At 51.5% G+C, this 15,471-nt stretch overlaps 1 protein-coding gene across 1 annotated transcript in view; it reads right to left on the reverse strand.

Annotated features, from left to right (window-relative positions):
• snd1 (staphylococcal nuclease and tudor domain containing 1) overlaps nucleotides 1-15,471 on the reverse strand; it is a 145,377-nt gene that overhangs the window by 40,434 nt on the left and 89,472 nt on the right. Inside the window, exon 17 of the mRNA XM_084701824.1 lies at nucleotides 8,233-8,421. Within this exon, the coding sequence (XP_084557950.1) occupies nucleotides 8,233-8,421 (189 nt within the window). The remainder of the gene's footprint in view (nucleotides 1-8,232; nucleotides 8,422-15,471) is intronic.

A 15,471-nucleotide genomic window follows, 5' to 3' on the forward strand; every position in this document is an offset into this window, starting at 1 on the left:
GGAGGTGGTACCTCCCAAACAGCCAGTGTCTGAGACAGTTCAGTGTGGCTGTGAGACGGGGCCTGTGAATGGTGGTGTGTGTGTGTGTGTGTGTGCAGGACACCGTACACTGCCCGTACTGGTTAATTACAGACGGGCGATAAGGGAGGCCACCTGAAGAGAGCGTGAGTTGGGGCCAGCACATGAAGCAGAAAACGCCCTGCTTCCCAGGGGGAAGGAGAGAGAGAGAGGCATCCTGGGGCCCACAGGCCTCCTGCGGCTGCCTCCTTCTGGACTGGGAGGGCGAGGAGAGGGGGGGGGGGGGGGGGGGCAAACAGATCAGAGGAAAAGGAGGAAAGACCCACGAGAAGAAGGAACGACAGAGGAAGCAGAAAGATAGAGATCAGAGAGAGAGAGTCAGAGTGAGAGAGAGAGTTTGTGTTCTTTCTCTGCGGCAGTGCGTACCCAAGCATGTGTTAATCAGCCGTAATGCAATTCACAATGTCATATCTCATTACGCTTTCTGCCACAGTCTAACTCCCTCCCTCCTCCCGTCTTTCAGTCTCTCCCCCCCTCCTCCCCCCTCCCCCCTCTCCACCACAGCGATGGGGCCGGAGGGAGGAGAGGGTGTTCTTTCTGCTCAGGCGTGCCAAGGGCAGCCTCACACCTGCCCCTGAGGACCTCTGGTAAGAGCCTGCAAGAATCCTGCGGATGACTGGAGGAGAGCCACGAGCCAAGGACATACATACACACACACACACACACACACACACACACACGCTGTATGGGAAGCTACAGACACTTAAAAAGATCAAGCGACCCAGACGTGATCACGTGCAGAAGATGCATGTGAACATGCTTGAGCTTGCACACACACACACTAACACGCGCTTCATATTCTAAACAACTTAGACAGCATGCATAGAAACCCACTGATCTGTGCTTAAGGGACTTTGGTGTATGTGTGTACGCATCTCGGTAATCAAGGTGCTGTCGCATGTGTGTTTCGATGTTTTCTGCTTTTCCCCTGGGTATGTATTTTCTATGTTTATTAATATTCAAGCAGGTTTTTTGGGTGGAAAAGCTCTCCTATATAACCTGTGTCTTGTTGTAGTGTGTGTAGAGGGGGAAGGGGGGCTGGATGGGGGGTGTGTGGAGGGGGAAGGGGGGCTGGATGGGGTGTGTGTGGACGGGGAAGGGGGGCTGGATGGGGGGTGTGTGGAGGGGGAAGGGGGGCTGGATGGGGTGTGTGTGGACGGGGAAGGGGGGCTGGATGGGGGGTGTGTGGAGGGGGAAGGGGGGCTGGATGGGGGGTGTGTGGAGGGGGAAGGGGGGCTGGATGGGGGGTGTGTGGAGGGGGAAGGGGGGCTGGATGGGGGGTGTGTGGAGGGGGAAGGGGGGCTGGATGGGGGGTGTGTGGAGGGGGAAGGGGGGCTGGATGGGGGGTGTGTGGAGGGGGAAGGGGGGCTGGATGGGGGGTGTGTGGACGGGGAAGGGGGGCTGGATGGGGGGTGTGTGAGCATGCAGGTCCTCTGTGTGCATTTGACAGTGAGATCACATGGTAACGCTTGCCATGATGCTGTGTGTGTGTGTGTGTGTGTGTGTGTGTGTGTGTGTAGTAGGAGAGGAGAGACATCCTGTTTATCCACCTACTGAAGGGGTTGATATTTAAGGTCTGGAGGCAGTTTAATGAACCCTGAGGTGGAATTCGACGAAAGGGCCAGCGGAGGCAGAGGGCATGTGAGTTGCCATGGACACGCTGCTTGGTATGTGGCTGGTGCTCCTTGCAGTGGGAGGGGTTATGCTCATGAGCAGGAGGGTTCTGTCACTCTCGTCTTGGCCGCTTAGAACGTTCCGGTCTGTGAAAGTTCCACCACAGCAAACCAGGCAAGAGAAGAGCCCACGGTAACATGTAAACTAACGCAAGTCTGTGAGGAAGACTTGTCACGTGACACAGCACCTGAGGTACTTCCCTAACTGACTATGGCTTCCTGTTGGTCCCCGGCCCTGCTCCGAGGGGGGGCGGGAGAGTGGCGTGACAGCCGTGTGACCCAGTCACGCTTGTGTTCCCCCGACCCGACACCCCGCTCCAGGCCTGCATTATTCAGCTGAGGCAGGGAGACAGAGGGGAGGAAACAGAGGCCGTCTCCTAACGCAGTCAAACTTCACCTCCCATTTCCTTCCCTCTCTGGGAAAATAGAACAAAACACAAACTGAGGAGAGGTGGCAGGCATCCACACTCATTCATTTAAGATGAGGGGAGAGGAAGAGGGAGGGAGGTGGAGGGGAGGGGTTAGCGGTAGTTAACGCTGTGGCAAGGTAAAGAGCTTTCTCTTGTTTGCTCAGAGTTCATGCCGCATGACGGATTGTTTTGATTCAGATCCAGGAAGCACTCGACTCCAGGAGACGCAGGGTCAGACAGGAGGACTAAACCACACTGAAGTACACTGATCCCTCCCGCCCGCCCGCCCTCCCTCCCTCCCTCCCTCCCTCCCTCCCTCCCTCCCTCCCTCCCCTACAGACACACTGAATTTCAAACTCCAAAACGCAATTTGTTTAAATGTGGAAACGAAAAGGGCCGACTGAAATGCTAATGGAGACCCAGGACTTTTGGGAAATGCTGGCGATCATTGCTGTCGAGTTGATGCAATCATCAAAAAGGTCAATGAAGCCTCCATATACCTACACTTTTATAAACCAGAGCTTGGAAGAAGGGAAAAACCCCAGACTGGTCCACAGAGAGGTGAATCAAACGGAGCAGACAAGCCAGACACGGGCAGAATACAACCACACTTCTGCCATCCCACGAGAATATTAATCATCTCTGGTCTTCAGAGCAATCTTGGCATTTCAGCCAGGCCTCTGTCCGGGCTGGTTTGTCCAGGGCCAGCCCTCTCCTCTCTCAGCCTGTCGGACAGGCCTCTCTGTCCAGGCTGGTTTGTCCAGGGCCAGCCCTCTCCTCTCTCAGCCTGTCGGACATGCCTCTCTGTCCAGGCTGGTTTGTCCAGGGCCAGCCCTCTCCTCTCTCAGCCTGTCGGACAGGCCTCTCTGTCCAGGCTGGTTTGTCCAGGGCCAGCCCTCTCCTCTCTCAGCCTGTCGGACAGGCCTCTCTGTCCAGGCTGGTTTGTCCAGGGCCAGCCCTCTCCTCTCTCAGCCTGTCGGACAAGGCTCTTGGAGACAAGGCTGGGGTGTCCTCATTAGATATCTTCTTCTCTGATTCACCTTGTCATAGACACGGTTCTTGTCTGACTCCAGCTGGCCTCCATGTGTTCAATTAGATGGCAACAGTGACCGGAATGGTAATATACATATAATCACTCACTGGCCCAGTTCAACGTTGTCAAGTTTCGCTTCTTTACCTAATGCTATTTGTTTAAGAGAGATTAACGTCTTAAGTGTGTCACCACACTGGGCTCTTCCATGAGAAAGACGACCTAAATCAGACCTCCTTAAATGAGTGATTTGCAGAGGCAAGAGAGGGATTTGGTTATGAGAGGGCTAAATTAGAGCGAGGGCACCTGAATGTTTCAGATCGGCTCTCCAATTCCTTGATAATTTCACTTCAAAAGACTCCAGATGAGGAGGTTTAATAATAATCCAAGGCTCTTATTACATCTCCATGGTGATTGCGAAAGGGCCCGCCTCGGAGACAGACAGAGGTAGAGCGAGGGAAATGAAGAGAGAAAAGAAAATAGATTGCAACATTCAAGGAGTTTGAACAGCTTCAACCTGAGGGAGGTCCTGCCAGAGTCTCGGAAGTTACAAGGTCACATGGCTGCTGCTGTGTTGCTGTATATTCCCTCAGTGGAGGTTCTACACCATCTCAACTGCGGGGGCCAAGCGGGGGGCCACTTGTACTATTAGAGGGGGCCAGCTGCATTAAACATGATCGTTGTCAGTTTTCATTCACTGCATTGCAGACATTAACAGGCAAAAGATCACGCTCGTTATTATTCAGACTATATTTAGGGGGGATTTTTGTCTCATGCTTGTCACAGGGGCACTGGCCCCCCTTGTCCCCAGAACTGCCCCTGCAATTGACCACTTGGCGAAGCTTTCACACGCAGGTCTAAAAACGGGATTACGCAACGTGCCATCTCGTTCACATTTCTGACGTCTTCCAACCCATTAAATATGAATGGCTGCTGATAGAGGCAGCGCGGGGGGCAGCGTGGGGGGCAGCGCGGGGGGCAGCGTTGGGGGCAGCGCGGGGGGCAGCGCGGGGGAGGAAGTTGGGTTGTGCTCCTGATGACGCAGGGAGGGGAGGAGGAACCCCGTGGAGGCTAATCCCAGGGATTGAATCCAGTCCACTGGAGGTGGGTCTCCACGAGGCAGCGCTCCTGGGGAAAACACAGCCTTATTAGCTTCTCTAAAACCCCAATCGTCTTGATTCATTCCCAGCTTGCGTCTGTCTAGCCAGGTGTGTAATGTGCTGACTGTGGCTAAGATTTTGTGCAGATTGGGCAATGGGGAGGTCTTCGGTGGAATGGGAGTCCTTTTTTGCAAACACTTGTACAAATAAGTCATTGACATGAGGTATATAGAGGATATGAAGGGGGGTTGATTACATGTTGAGATGTTTTCAGCTTGTGACGCAGTCTGGCTCCACTCTGTGTGAATCAGAGTTGGTTGGCGTGGTAAACTGCAGCGTTCTGGGAAAAAGCGTTAAACGCTTACGAAGCTTGTCAAGCGCTTATGAGCGGTGTCGGTGTTTTCCTTGAGATTCCACATAAACACCCAGAGCCATTGAGACCGTGTGTGCGGTTCCTCTACTCAGGGTTCTGGGACAAACAATAAGAGTCAAGACAACTTCCCTGGAAGGAGCCCAGAAGAGGCCAGGAAACCAGGCTGCAGCAGGGGCAGGCTGCAGCAGGGGCAGGCTGCAGCAGGGGCAGGCTGCAGCAGGGGCAGGCTGCAGCAGGGGCAGGCTGCAGCAGGGGCAGGCTGCAGCAGGGGCAGGCTGCAGCAGGGGCAGGCTGCAGCAGGGGCAGGCTGCAGCAGGGGCAGGCTGCAGCAGGGGCAGGCTGCAGCAGGGGCAGGCTGCGTCCCAGAGGCGCCTTGATGGACGGCTGAGAGACGAGACTCAGGTCCGGACGTTGCATTCACATCCACGTCGTTCCGCTGTTCTTAAAGGTCACCAGTAATGTCTGTGCTTTAGTCACCCCCAACAGCCACACGCACCCTTTTCTGACATCAAAATAGGGGGCAAGGTGGTTCTGGGTAACAAGGACGTGACACAGGGCACTCGTTAATCCCGTTAATGAGAGGGATTCTGGGCTGATTATTGGAGTGAGGCAGGGGGGGAGAGGAGGGAGGTAGGGGGAGAACAAGGGAAAACAGGGGGAGGAAACACAAGGGGGATTGGTCTTGAAAGAGAGCTTGAGGGCGGGGGGAGATACCAAGATGTAAGGGATTGCAATATCTTCCATGGGGGTCGCCTCCCCCCCCCTCCTCCTCCTCTCTCTGAGGGCCATCTCAGGGAGCTAATCTCCTTCAAGGCTCGGTAATTACAGCACAAAAACCCCTGGCTCAACAGAAAGCTGACTCTGTTTAATATCGAGGACTGATTCTTGATTTACTTCATAATTAGAATGCTCCAATTACCAGCCTGGTGCATCTCCCCGCTCACAGCCTTATCCGCCGGCCCGAGCAGACACCGAGCAGACGCCGAGGAGACGCCGAGGAGACGCCGAGGAGACGCCGAGGAGACACCGTGAACGTTAACAGTCACAGGAATCAAATGGAAGGTGACACAGGATGGAAGTCGCATCGACTTGCTTCGCAATGGCAAAACTAAATGCCTTTAGTTAAGTTTAATAGATTTTTTTCTTCCCTTTATCCTTTAATTATAAGTTTTTGATAACACACTCAGTTTTGTCTTACTTACGCTTCTGAAAATGGTCCCTTGTGGGGCTCCTTAGCACTCGGCTCCCACTCCAGAAATGAAAAAAGTATATACACAGGCCGAAAGCTAAAACATCAAACTCAAAAAATAAAGTCACTCCTCCATTCTGCTTAGAGCTGGTTTTTCTTGGTGCCAAAAAAACAGTAGTGAATGAATAAATTGCGATGACACTTACAGTAAAGGCTGTGTCATTTCAAGAGGCTTTGTTTACGAAGATACATCGTAAGCTGGAATCACAATCTCTCCTTCAACCCACCCTCACCCTCCAGAGAGGCCCACTACACAGGAATGCTTTCAGCAAACAAATAGGAAAATAATTAAAATCAGTCCCACATTCCACTGAAACCATGAGCGCTTTCTTAAAACAACACAGAGCTAAGTTAATGAGCGCTTTCTTAAAACAACACAGAGCTAAGTTAATGTGCCCTTTGTGTTCTCAAGCCACTGGCTAAATCTTGTGTGTGTTTAGGAGGAAAGCCAACTTAATCGTTAAAGATAATGCCCTTTTACTGTGTGCATATATTCCACACAAACGCTATCTCAAGAGCTTACATAAAATAAAATTCAAAGATTGTGTCAAGCAAGCTTTTATATATTATTATAATTGTGTTGTTGTCTACCTTTTTCATATGTAGAATATGCAAGAGGAGGTCAAAGTAGAGGCTTATTTTGCAGTTTAAGGTATCATTTAAAGACATGCTGAGCTACGCGATCTAATATGCTGATCCAATAAAGCGCAGAAGAACACCTTTGAAAGCTTTCATTTAGGCCGTAATGACTGCCATCCCACAGGTATCATCACACAAAAACTCATATCCTCATCAGTCACTGGAGGTCAGCAGTTTTTGTTTGAGAAACAAGCGCAACAGCAGCTCCTCAAACACCTACCCAAACTCCCCTGCCCCTCAGGCCCTTACCAGAGGCAGGTGAGTGTGTGTGTGTTTGTGAGTGTTTGTGTGTGTGTGTGAGTGCTTGTGTGTGTGTGTGTGTGTGTGAGTGTGTGTGTTTGTGTGTGTGTGTGTGTGAGTGTTTGTGTGTGTGTAGCTCTGGCCCTGCCTGGGCTCTTCTCCAGGACCACCGGGCTCCAGACAGGAGACAGACAGAGAGAAGGACTCCCTGTCAGACCCTTTCCAACCCTGCTCTCTCCTTGGGTCGGGTCGCAACAGGAAGCCAGTCTGGCTGTCAGTCCCCGCCCGCCCGCCCGCCCTCCGCCAAGGGTGAGGTGTGGGGGTGGGCAGTGTTTTAGGGAGAGAAGCTGAACCTGCAGAGTCTCAGATTCACCATGAGCACCTCTGTTCAGATGTCTGCTCTTAAGGGGCCGGACAACAGAGAGAGAGAAGGGGGAGAGAGGGGAGTAGGGATTAAGAGAGAGAGTGAAGGGGGGAGTGAGAGCTGGCTTTGCGGTGATAGATTTGGGACAGCACACAGTCCCTGCTTGGGTTGGGCAGTAGATCATACGGATATGAGTGTGGCAGCACCATCTTCCACGGGGTGAAAGAGACAGAGAGAGCGAGAGACAGAGCGAGAGTCAGAGAGAGAGAGTCAGAGAGAGAGAAAGAGAGACAGAAAGAAAGAGACGGAGAGAGAGAGAAAGAGAGAGAGAGAGAAAGAGAGAGAGCAAAAAAAATAAAGAACCAAACCACAGACAAGAGAAGCAGACAGCCTGCATTCATCTGGCAGGGTGCGAGGAAGGGCCAGGAGGAAGAGGGAGAGAGATTGGGATCACTGAGAGAGAGGACTCCATCCATCACCCAGCATGGAGGACAGAGGAGAGGAGGAGAGGCTTGGTGATAACCATACACCCGTCAATCCTCCATTGCACAGCACACGCTCACACCTCTCTGAGCCCTCGCTGCCAAGGACACTGGAACTTCGGGGGTCAATAAACCGCGTACAAAAACAAGGTGACTTGGAACAAGACAGACAGCTAAAACAGCCGTTGAGATTCTTCCCTTTGAAAAGGACTGCTATAACTAGCTCTTATTATATCATGTCCTGAGAACAGCTGCTTAACAGCTGGCAGAGAGGGGGAGAGAGTGGTCTGTACAGTACTGGATGTATTGTTAGTATTATTTATGGGAGGGCTGCGTAGGAAGTTAGCATTGAACCACCTAGCCTTTGTGTGAGGTCCCTGGCTCTGCTATAGCAGGACCTGCAGAAGTCAAGTCAAGAGGGGTTGTATTGTCATTCACCTCCCTCCCTCCCTCCCTCCCTCCCTCCCTCCCTCCCTCCCTCCCTCCCTCCCTCCCTCCCTCCCTCCCTCCCTCCCTCCCTCCCTCCCTCCCTCCCTCCCTCCCTCCCTCCCTCCCTCCCTCCCTCCCTCCCTCCCTCCCTCCCTCCCTCCTCACCTTCTCCTTGCGGCTGCGTGCTGCCTCCTCCCCAGACAGCAGGGTTTTGTAGTAGGAGCTGCGCTCCGCCGTGAAGTGGACCTTAGAGAGGGCGTTCTCCACCAGAGACACAGACAGGTTCACCCCCTCGATGTGCAACCAGCCGATGAAGTTGCCTGCCTTGTCCATGCTCTCCACCTCCACCTCCACCTGGCAGGGAGAAAGGAGGGGAGGGAGAAGGGCAGAGGGAGGGAGGGAGGGAGATAAAGAAATGAGGTAGAGTTAATGTACTGTATCAGGGATTAGGTTTGAGATTCCATTAGACCAAACAGGGGGGGTGAGAAGGAGGGAAGATCTCTCTCTCTCTTTGTCTCTATCACTCTCTCTCCTTCTTTCGCTCCTCTGTCCTTAGACAGATCATTGGAGGCCCCTGAGCTCTCTATCGATTGGCAGCTCAAACACACTCTCTCTCTCTCTCTCTCTCTCTCTCTCACACTCACATACACTCTCTCACACTTACACACACCCCCTCCCTCCCTCCCTCCCTCCTTCTCCCTCTCCCTCTCTCCTGATCCCAGCCGCCAGCACTCTCATCTTTTTGCGGACAATTACACCCAGGCAGGGGCGATCCGGTCGTGGCTAACTTTAGTCTGACATTCTCAATTAAAAGCTGTGGACTTGGCCCCGCCAGAGAGAGGCTGATGGATTACAGAGTCTCAGAGCTGCTCTTGTTATAGCACCACTGAACAGAATGATAGGAGATGATGGGTGGGCTCTAAGAGAGGAAGCACACCCAACCTGGAGGAGGGGAAGGAATACGACTGTCAGTGGGATCATGACGTGGGGTGTGTGTGAGGTGTGTGTGTGTGTGTGTGTGTGTGTGTGGTGTGACCGCCATCAACAGACAATTCTACTTCACGATCTCTGCCCTGTGGAAATTACAATACAAAAAAATGCCTCAAAATTTAATTCACTCACATCTTTTGTGTCTTCGGAGTTTAAGATACCAAATATTTTGAGACAGCGGTTAAGCACACTTCTTAAATAATATGCAATTAGCGGAGCCAAATTGCCTTGCCCAGGGGTTGAGAAAGGACTCATCAAATACTAACCCTGCTGACCAAGAGCTACTGTTAGACAACATTTACCTTTACAGACAATAACCAAAATCTGCCTATTCAGACTAATTATCTATTCATTACATTTTGCTTCATAAGTGAAGGAGACAAAAAAAAAAAAAAAAACAATAGTCTTAAAAAAAAAAAAAAAGTTACCTCCTCTGACAAGAGTATGTGTAAGAGGGGGGTGAGGAGATACTTGAGAAGTCAAGCGATTAAGACACTCGCTGCTTAGCACTATGGCCCCCTGGGAAATCTGATGGGAATGACTTTGTGAAGGAGCTCTGCATTATTTTTTTCTTCTTCTCCAGTCAAAGTAAAAAGCTTTTTTAATGAGCATATAATCTGCACTTTTATTAAACACAATAATGACAAACTGCATAATGGGACAAGCACAGAGAAGCCCCCTTCTTCTTTCCGTCTGTTTTAAAGCTAGGTTGAGCCAGGTCTAACCAGGTCTAGCCAGGTTTAACCAGGTCTACCCAGGTCTAGTCAGGTCTAACCAGGTCTAGCCAGGTCTAGCCAGGTCTAGCCAGGTCTAGTCAGGTCTAACCAGGTCTATCCAGGTCTAGTCAGGTCTAGTCAGGTCTAACCAGGTCTAGTCAGGTCTAGTCAGGTCTAGTCAGGTCTAGCCAGGTCTAGCCAGGTCTAACCAGGTCTAGCCAGGTCTAACCAGGTTGAGAAGTCGACACAAACTAATACAACGTTATGGTGGGTTTCCTTGCCTATCAGAACTACTGGTTAGTTACTGATGCCATGTAATCAACACTCCCCAGTCCTCCTAAGACAGCTGTGCTCTAGTTCCCCTTGTCTCCATCCAGGTGTGACCATGGTCAGCTGCTGGCTGAACACAGGAGAGAACAACTCCCTCCATCACAACAAGCTTCAAGTCTCTTTCCCCCTCCTCCCATCACTCCCTCAATCCCAACACACACCCTCCTCCCCCACTTAAGTGCCGTGGAGTTACGTAACCATGCTATTAGAGACACACTGGACCTCTAAGCACTCAAATGCCAAGCAGGGGAGGGGGTTAACAAGAGAACTCTAAATTAGCTCCAGGCACAACCTGATATCCGCTGGAGCTAGTGCTCGTCAGTAGTGGACTTGAGCTACGCGCAAATGTATTACTGTTCTGGTGATAGGCAAGATCGGACTGGACTTTTAAGCTAGCTAACTAGAACCAGGAAATAACAACAACTGGCTAACTGACAGTTAACAAGAACCAGGAAGTATTCAAATATGTTAGCCATGTTAGCTCCTGAGGCTGGATGTCAAACTTGGCTGAGAAGCTAAAGCTACTTGAGACCGCAGTAGACAGAGGGCTGCAGACCAGAGGGCTGCAGACCAGAGGGGTGCAGATCAGAGGGCTGCAGACCAGAGAGCTGCAGACCAGAGAGCTGCAGACCAGAGAGCTGAACACAGTTATACAGCCGCTATTCTACTGTTTTCTACTCTATTCTGCAGTCTACTATCCATCACTTCTCACTGGGGGCCTTCATACTGATCTTGTCAACAAGCATTCCCATGCGTTCATGGAAAAAAAGAAACAATATGGAATCAGAAGGCTGCATGATTAGTCTGCTGTCATTCACTATTCTTTGTACTCTGCTTCACGCTTTCTGTTCCTCTCCTCCTCTCTCTTTTTTGAAAGCTTGAAATTATACAAAATAAAAATAAAATGTTTATAAAAAACCTATTTGTCTTGTGCTGTGTATGAAAAAATAGTTACGATTTGTTGTTTTCAAATGTTGAAAAAATATTTTAGAAAAAAGGTTTTGTAAAAAGTTTGGAAAGCCTCAAAAAATACACTCCCTCGTGGCAGTTGAAGCGATGCATCCATTCAGCCAACACCTACAGCATAATATAAATATACTGGTCCACATCTGGAAATGGAGAACAGGCACTAACCATGCAGCTTGTTCAGAAGTATAATTACACACAAGCCATCCGAATATAGAAAATGAATATAAAGGTGTCTCTGTATGTCCTCCTGTCAGGGTTGTAACACTGGTGACGGCAGCTTGTTGCTTTCTCTAATACTCATTTACAGTCTCAGAAAGCTTTTCTAATCACTCGTACACCAATTCAACGATCTTCAGCCAAGACCAGAGGAAGCATCGTCTAACAGCTTCACCCTGGCGTGAGGGGACAAGGCTTCCTCACAGCCACTGACTAAGAAAAAACACCTCCGCTGTTAGGAGGGGGACAAAGAAGAGAGGAGAGGAAAAGAGGAGAGGAAGAGAGGAAAGAGCCATCACAGGATCGCTCATGAGATCCTGTGTACACACAAGGTGCATTCTGAGACAAGTTGAAAGATTAGAGTGTGTGTGCGTGCGTGCAAGAGAAAGTAAGAGTAATCAAAGGAAGCCAGGATGGACACACAATTTCCTTCCATCCGAGATACAAATGAGGTTGCTTCATTAAAACAGCCGTTGCTGTGGACAGCTTTGGTTGCTATGGGGCACGTGGGACGTGGGACGGGGGGACGGGGGGGTGTGTGCTTGCCATTTGAAAACGTTCCTAAACAGAACAGCACTGGGAACACACAGCTGAAGGAGACGTTCATATCCCAACAGTCATGATGGGCAAGAGAAACACGCACAGAACACACACACTTGCCCACACACACCCAGCATAACCTGCTGCACACACACCCAGCATAACCTGCTGCACACACACCCAGCATAACCTGGGTCAGGATAACCTGCTGATCTTCCCCCTCCATCACCATGACCGGGCTGGGTTTTACTGTGTTGTGAATGTGTAAGCACTCCCTGCCTACTGCGACCATGTGAGCCTGCTGCTACTGATGCATGCTGGGAGTTGTTGTTTCCAGGGCCACTCAAGGGCCCCTGGCTGAGGTGATAATGTGGCCCATTGCCTACTGGAGGGGCCCTCTCCTCTGTCCCTCTCCCTGAAACAGACCTCCCCTATACCACAACACCTGCCTCCCCCCTCCACATCCCTCTCTCGTTCTCCCCCCTTTCCCCTGTCTCTGTGTGAGGTAACACAATAAACTCACACCCCTGTGGGTCCCCGGATTCATCTGAGGGGGAGGGAGAGGGGGAGGGGGGGTGACAAGGACTTTCAGTCTCCCTCTGGTTCAAAGTAAACTGCCTCACAGTGCTGGTAGAGGGAGGGGGAGGAGCTGGGGCGAGGGCAGAGGGAACCGAGGCCAGAGGGGGGGCAGAGTGAAACTGCTCTGAGTGGAGCCCAGATGGTTCCCAGCGGACACCGTCCTCGGAGCCAAGATGGCTCCCAGCGGAACACAAATGGGCTCCGGTAATCTCATAAACGCTGGGATTGTCACGGCGGTGTGGGAGAAGACACACACACACAGTCTCACTCACACGCATCCAAATGTCGTTTGTGTCTAGTGAGGAGAGCTGTCTGAAGGTCCTCTAAAGCATGGTGGATCTTATGTCCTCAGCTCCAGAGAGGACTGGATGGACGAGGTGTCAGCACAGAGCCAAACATCTGACCCAGAGCAGGACACACACACACACCCTGACTTGTACACACACACCCTGACTTGTACACACACACCCTGACTTGTACACACACACCCTGACTTGTACACACACACACACCAAGCAGCTTCATGCCGGTTTGTTTCTTCTGACAGGGAGACACAGCAACACATACATCCTGTCTTTGTGTCTTCAATCACCCGTCTCTGGATCTCTCTCTCTCTCACACACTAAATCTGGCTTTTACAACACTGTCCCATTACAGTATGGCGGGCCGGGCATGGCCATATAAACGTACGCTCTCTCTCTGCGGTCAGGAGGAGGCAGGGTTGTAAAACACCCGAGGAGAGGGCAGAGGGCCGGGCTGTCGGACACCAGCGAACACGGCCCTCACGTCTGACGCTGTCAATCACAGGGGGGGGTAGGGGTCTGTGAGGGTTCATAAAGGTAAGACAGCGTGCGTGAGTGTGTGGTTGAAGGGTCCAGCAGAGACACCACGGGTGAATGTTGGTCTGGGTGTATTAAGACGAGGTGTTCTGTGTTCCAGCTGCCTCTGACTCCCTGGCTGCAAACATCCCACCAGCTCCTTCTGCAGCAGACACTCAGTCACCGTGTGTGTGTGTGTGTGTGTGTGTGCGTGTAGAGACACACAACAGTGTAAATTATAATGGCTGACATGTGCCTGGGTCTTCTCGAAGGACAGGCCTGTGTGTGTGTGTGTGTGTGTGTGTGTGCGGTGGGTAAACGGCATCAGTCATTTTCCCCCTCTCCACCCCCTCACCTGCTCTGATATCACTTGTATCCCCCACGCCCCGTTACCCCCCCACTCGCTCTCTCACCCCCCTCTTCGGGAGACACACTCAAGCCCTGTGCTCATCCACTGGAATTAGCCATTTATCAAACTGAGCCCTGGAGAAGATTGAAGGAGGGATGAAGGCGTGTGTGTGTTTTGTGTGTGTTTTGTGTGTGTATGTGTGTGTGTTTGGGGCAGGGGATTAACATGCTCAAAGCAATGAGTGATCTTAAGCGCCAGTCTGAGAAGGTGAGAGGGAGAGGGAGAGAGAGAGGGGGAGAGAGAGAGGGGGAGAGAGAGAGGGGGAGAGAGAGAGGGGGAGAGAGAGAGGGGGAGAGAGAGAGGGGGAGAGAGAGAGGGGGAGAGAGAGAGGGGGAGAGAGAGAGGGGGAGAGAGAGAGAGAGAGAGAGAGAGAGAGAGAGAGAGAGAGAGAGAGAGAGAGAGAGAGAGAGAGAGAGAGAGAGAGAGAGAGAGAGAGGGAGAGGGAGAGGGAGAGGGAGAGGGAGAGGGAGAGGGAGAGGGAGAGGGAGAGGGAGAGAGAGAGAGAGAGAGAGAGGGAGAGGGAGAGGGAGAGGGAGAGGGAGAGGGAGAGGGAGAGGGAGAGGGAGAGGGAGAGGGAGAGGGAGAGGGAGAGAGGGAGAGGGAGGGAGGGAGGGAAAAGAGAAAAAGAGGGGGAGGGAAAAGGAAGAGAGAGGGAGAGGGATAGAGCAAATGGGAGAGAAATTGCTAGCGCTGAACCATGTCATTCAGCTGCTGAAACAGAAATAGATCATGTTTGAAACATTGTAATGCAAATGTGCCCTCCTTTATGCAGTGTTACCTGTGAAACACACCTGTGAAACACACCTGTGAAACACACTTGTGAAACACACTTGTGAAACACACCTGCATCAATGACTGGATTTCATCACTGGACGAACAGAGCCAGAAGGCACCACACCTGCAGGCTAACCCAAGACGTATCCTTCTCGTCTTCAACATCCAGCTACAACTGTACTGTTCTCCTGTCTACCCCACCCTCCCTCCCTCCGTCACACACACACACACACATCCAGAAACCTTCCCAAATACACAGTTTGGTGATTGTAAGTTTGTCTGTGTTGTGAAACAGTCAGACTACGCCAGTGGGGTGTGTGTGGACGAGCAGTGGAACTGAACACAGAGACCTGTGGACTATGGTAAATATTAGCTGCAGGTTTGCGTGACAGGGAGAGTAGCTGCCATGACAGCTCTGTGTTCTGAAAGGGAAATTGCCTCTGCAGCAGTGTGTGTGTGTGTGTGTGTGTGTGCGCGCTACAGAGCTGGCAGTGTTTTGTTAGCACTGCTTGTACGTTTGTTGACAGCACAGCTGTGAGGGCGACGGAGCACACACTAGTCTCTGAGCAGAGGACGACATCTCTCTCTCTCTCTCTCTCTCTCTCTCTCTCTCTCTCTCTGTGTGTGTGTCTCTTAATCACAGCTTACTCGGGAGAATAATAAAATCAAAATAAAAGATTTAATGCCAGAGGGGGAGAAAGATGACTATGAGTCAAACAGACTGGGGCGGCTCACATCCTCGCTCTGGGCATCACAGACTGCAGCCAGGGGGTTGAATCACTCTCTCTAACACACACACACACACACTCACACACACACGGTTAGGGTAGACCACCCCCCCCCCCAGCTGACACCTTGAAGGCGGTCAGTAATAAGCAGTAAAAGCTGATAATAGCCGTGATGACAGGGCTAAGGAAGGGGGGGCGGGACCGAACGGAATAGACACACAACATTACAGGCCGAGAGGCTGCCGACCAATCAGAGGAGCTTTTCGACCTGCCCCGCCCCCCTAGAGAGGACACAAGAAACAGTAAGAACCTGGAGGAAGGATCCCTGCTCTACT

This window comes from Hypomesus nipponensis, chromosome 7 (assembly GCF_054491055.1).
Source record: "Hypomesus nipponensis isolate SF chromosome 7, ASM5449105v1, whole genome shotgun sequence".
Taxonomy (NCBI): Eukaryota; Metazoa; Chordata; class Actinopteri; order Osmeriformes; family Osmeridae; genus Hypomesus; species Hypomesus nipponensis.